Genomic DNA, 5144 nt, shown 5'->3' on the forward strand with positions numbered 1-5144 from the left:
CATAATCTCTAAAGCTATATCATGACATTAGTTATACATATTTCAAATATAGCATGAACTTTACACGTGACTTACTTGTAGATTTGATGTCATCATGTCCAACTCTCACACGTCAACACTAACAGTATATGTGACGTCATGTTGAGGATCAACAATATTTGGGCCTAGCAGTGTAAGAGCCAATGGTTTCGTTACATCGTCTAACACGTTGAGTGGATGGAATGTATGATTCACCACCAAAACGATTTATTGCCGTGATTATTATTACATACTCAAGGTTCTCTCTGAGCTGAAGTAAAAATATTAATAAATCAAAAATAAATTTACTAAAAACGTATAAAATAATTGTATTTCTTTTTTTGTAAAATTTCAGATAAATCATAACTTTCAGTTTTGTTTCACAAAGATTACAAATCTTACTAAAAGAAGCAGTGTTGTAGAGTTCCAAAAGACATGCTGTTTGGTTGATTTTCAACAGCAAAGTTAGGCTAACAAATGACTAATTAAAATGTGGAATAAATTCAACTCTGTTTAAAATGTAATATACAAAACAAAAAATAAAACTTTACTCTATTATATTCAAAATTCAGAAAGGAAGAAACATTAATGCTCAATTATTAGAATTATGAACTTACGTAAGAACTAATAATAGGTTCTTTGAATATAAAGTATTACAAAGTTTATATCTAGAATGTTGTGCTATAGCCAGTTATATTTTCACATTTTTTTATGCTTGGACGGTTAAAATAAAACAATTCAAACTTATGATTTTGATTTTACGTTAAGGTTATTTATTATGGTAAGTACTGATACATACAGTTGTTGAATGGTAAACAGTAGCAGTGAAAACAAATTACCTGATCACTTGGAAAGACAATCGTTTTGGATCCCCAGCAACGCCCTCTTGTGAGACTATCTTTTGTAAGTTGTGAAGGTCATAGTAGATTGTCGGATCTTTCACAAAAACAGTAAATAAAGAAAAAATATAAACAAACACGTTAATTTCCATGTGATATAACAATACAAAACTTCAAATACAGATAATAAAATAACATATTTTAATATATACATTCAACGCTAACAAACGAAACTCAAACTGACGTATGAAATATTCTTTGCACAATATCACCCTCAGAAACAAGCGTTTTAAAATCAGCCTCACAGAGCCACAAAGCCTAAATAATTACAAGTATCTGACGTATTAAGAACATTACTTAAACCTTTACCTTAATTTGTTTTAAATTTCTCGTAAAGCTACACGAGGGCTATCTGCGCCAGCCGTCCCTCATTTAGCAGTGTAAGACAAGAGGAAAGGCAGCTAGTCATCACCACCCAACGCCAACTATTAAGCTACTCTTTTAACAACGAATAGTGGGATTGACCATCACATTATAACGCCCCCATGGCTGAAAGGGAGAGCATGTTTGGTGTGATGGGGATTCCAACCCGCGACCATCGAATTACGAGTGAAGTGCCTTAACCACCTAGCCATGCCGAACCAAAACTTTTACATAACGAGGACATAAGAGTATCTTTACCTGATGTGTCCATTGGAAATATCGTCCTGAAGTAGTCCATTTCATGACGTGCGTCTGCTGTGACGTCAATCACCGTGACATTTACGGTTCCTCTACAAACTTCTCTCGGACCAAATAGTTCAAAGTATGGAGTAAACTGTCCAAAATTATTATTTTTACTTACATCGGTTCTTGTATGAATTAAATGTAATTGTTGAATAAAAAATTAGTTTAAAAAATTATTCAATTGAAAGGAACACACAAATAGAACAATTATAAAACTATGAAACTGTTGTGGTGCTCATTCGTAAATAAAACCAAATCAGAGAATAAGGTACAGCAGATAGTAAGAATGTTTTATACGTTCAAAGCTTCACATGTTGTTATAGTTGAAATACTTAAAAGTTTGTTTGTCTAATACATTTTAGAATTTCGGGCAAAGCTATTCGAGAGCTATCTATATTATTCGTCTCAATACAAAAGAAACAGATTTAGTAAAAGACAACTAATTAGTGAACACCATCCACTGCGAACTATTTTATAAACTAAAATAAGATTGAAGGTAACATGAAAACAAATGAAACAGCAAACATTGGTAGTAAAAGGATTCGATCTCGTTAGTTAAAGTAACCTATCTAACATACATAGTCTTCTAAACAACTGATATTATATCCAGGTTTGATCCTTTCCTGTACCACGTCTGGCACTACCTACTTCAGTGATCGTGCCCTTCATCACTTTATTTATCAAAGTGATCCCAGGTTGTAAAATGATTAACATTTCTTCCCGGACTACCAATGTCCTTTCTGTGTCCATTACTTACCGGATTGATAGGTTCTTCTACTGTAACTGTTCCGGTGACCTCTAACCCTAATTCAGGAGTCACGTCCCTGTTGTAGAGTCCATTACTAGACAGAAAGGTCAGTGAATCATCGGGTATTAGATCAGGTTCTCGTCCGAGCTGTATTGTGAGGGTGTTTGCTATACTGATACACCTGGGATCTGTAATATATACATAAAGCAAAGGTGTTTTAAAATGGATTTAGTATCTCTTTATTTGTGTTATCTTAATTTAACAAGGTCTATCCATTGTGTTATCTTAGTATAACATGGTTGATCTGCACAGTGTTATATTAATTTAACATGGTTGATCTGCAGTGTTATATTAATTTAGCATGGCTGATCCACTGTGTTATATTAATTTAACATGGCTTATACCCTATTCGTCACCAGTATAGCACTACAGACAATAACCATAGTTTTGACGTGGAAGTTTAGATTATATATTACTTTATTGATATGTTGTTCTGTGCAGCTCTCGACCATAGTTCGAACGAACTTCTCACGTACTTGTTTCATTATTTTTCAATATATGCTGATAGAATTTTTATAGAAAGAAATACACAAATATTTCACATAATACTTTAATGTCTTTGCTGCTGATAAAATATTTAACTAAACCTTGTACTCGAAGAGTAAGATATGTTTAGCATTACAGCCAATCTACTTACTTCCCAAATATTATAATAAAGCCTCTGTTTAGGCTTAGAAGGTAGTTAACATAACTGCAATTAATAAAAAGAATTATTTATAATACAAGGATAGAATTATAATAACAATGATAAATCCTTTCTTTAGGCTTAGAAAGTTAACGTGAAAACTGTATTCTTTATAATAGGGATACTACAAAAAATTCTTTGTTCAAAAGCAGTAAATTCCAAGAATGTACTTGATCAACTCTGATGTTTGATACATTTAGATAAATACTATAAAAATTAATAGTCAGTTATCCTTAAGAAAGTTCTAGTACACCACATATCGTTAACGTTATATGACAGTTACTACAAAATATACATTTCAAAATTTTGGAAAAATAAAATAAACCAACAAATGAAACTGCAATCGTATCCTCACTTTCTCCCAGTAATTCCAGACTTGTCTGGTTGAACAGATCACTACAGTTCACCAATCCCTCAGGACCAAGACTGTCAGACAGAGTTATAAGGACGTTATCAAGACTGTCAGCAAATCGAGCTGTGACTGGCTGTGGAGCTGCTGGTGATTGGATGGTTGTTGTGGTCATCTTGAAAAAAGAAAAAACGCTAGTTCATTAACAGCAAGGGATTTTGTGTAATAAACTTTATTAATACTGAATAAAAGGTTTATCAATGTTTTTTTCAATAGCTGAGAAGCTGTGTGCTGTTTAAAGAAGAGTGCAATTGGTTAACAACTCACTGTTAGCTTAGCTGATAACGTTGGTTCAGATGTCGTTGTGGCCTCCCAACTGTTGTCGTTTGTTCAGATGTCGTCGTGGCCTCAGATGTTGTTGTTGGTCCAGCTGATGTTGTTGGTTCAACTGTCTTCGTGGCCTCAGTTGTTGTTGTTGTTTCAGATGTCGTCGTGGCCTCAGCGGGTGTCGTTGGTTCAGACGTCGTCGTGGGCTCAGCTGTTGTCGTTGGTTTAGTTGATGTTGTTGATTCAGATGTCATCGTTGGTTCAGATGTTGTTGGTCCAGATGTCGTCGTTGGTTCACCTGATGTTGTTGATTGATCTATGGTCGTGGGCTCAGCTGTTGTTGTAGGTCCAGGTGTTGTCGTTGCCTCAGCTGTTGTTGTTGGTACAGATGTCGTCGTGCCCTCAGCTGTTGTTGTTGGTACAGATGTCGTCGTGCCCTCAGCTGTTGTTGTTGGTACAGATGTCGTCGTGCCCTCAACTGTTGTTGTTGGTACAGATGTCGTCGTGCCCTCAACTCTTGTTGTTGGTTCAAACGTCGTCGTGCCCTCAACTGTTGTTGTTGGTTCAAACGTCGTCGTGGCCTCAGCTGTTGTTGTTGGTACAGATGTCGTCGTGCCCTCAGCTGTTGTTGTTGATCCAGATGTCGTCGTGGCTCCACTGTTGTTGTTGGTTCAAACGTCGTCGTGGCTCTCCGCTGTTGTTGTTGGTACAGATGTCGTCGTGGGCTTAGCTGTTGTTGTTGGTATAAATGTCGTCGTCCTGGGCTCAGCTGTTGTTGTTGGTACAGATGTCGTCGTGGCCTCAGCTGTTGTTGTTGGTACAGATGTCGTCGTGGCCTCAGCTGTTGTTGTTGGTTCAAACGTCGTCGTGGCCTATTGTTGTTGTTGGTTCAAACGTCGGCGTGGCCGCTGTTGTTGTTGTTGGTTCAAACGTCGTCGTGGCCTCCGCTGTTGTTGTTGGTACAGATGTCGTCGTGGGCTTAGCTGTTGTTGTTGGTACAAAATGTCGTCGTGTGCCTCAGCTGTTGTTGTTGGTACAGATGTCGTCGTGGGTCTAGCTGTTGTTGTTTCAAACGTCGTCGTCGCCCCAGCTGTTGTTGTTGGTTCAAACGTCGTCGTGGCCTCAGCTGTTGTTGTTGGTACAGATGTCGTCGTGCCCTCAGCTGTTGTTGTTGGATCCAGATGTCGTCGTGGCCTCCACTGTTGTTGTTGGTTCAAACGTCGTCGTGGCTCCGCTGTTGTTGTTGGTACAGATGTCGTCGTGGGCTTAGCTGTTGTTGTTGGTATAAATGTCGTCGTGGTCTCAGCTGTTGTTGTTGGTACAGATGTCGTCGTGGCCTCAGCTGTTGTTGTTGGTTCAAACGTCGTCGTGGCCTCAGCTGTTGTTGTTGGT

General features: G+C 37.7%; 2 protein-coding genes across 2 annotated transcripts in view; both read right to left on the reverse strand.

Annotated features, from left to right (window-relative positions):
* Positions 1 to 3791, reverse strand: part of LOC143236318 (uncharacterized) — a 36880-nt gene extending 33089 nt beyond the window's left edge. Inside the window, exons 1-5 of the mRNA XM_076474594.1 lie at positions 3753 to 3791; positions 3432 to 3600; positions 2341 to 2519; positions 1539 to 1674; positions 858 to 954 (exon numbers count right to left, since the gene is read on the reverse strand). Coding sequence (XP_076330709.1) covers positions 858 to 954; positions 1539 to 1674; positions 2341 to 2519; positions 3432 to 3600 — 581 coding nt within the window. The 5' untranslated portion in view covers positions 3753 to 3791. The remainder of the gene's footprint in view (positions 1 to 857; positions 955 to 1538; positions 1675 to 2340; positions 2520 to 3431; positions 3601 to 3752) is intronic.
* Positions 3792 to 3796: 5 nt separating this feature from the next.
* On the reverse strand, positions 3797 to 4423 carry LOC143236319 (uncharacterized; the record flags this gene model as incomplete). Its single annotated transcript, XM_076474596.1, has 1 exon — positions 3797 to 4423. A coding segment is annotated over one exon (627 nt), but the record flags the coding sequence as incomplete, so codon positions are not given.
* Positions 4424 to 5144: the final 721 nt, after the last annotated feature.

Source organism: Tachypleus tridentatus, chromosome 13 (genome assembly GCF_004210375.1).
Source record: "Tachypleus tridentatus isolate NWPU-2018 chromosome 13, ASM421037v1, whole genome shotgun sequence".
In the NCBI taxonomy this organism is placed as follows: domain Eukaryota; kingdom Metazoa; phylum Arthropoda; class Merostomata; order Xiphosura; family Limulidae; genus Tachypleus; species Tachypleus tridentatus.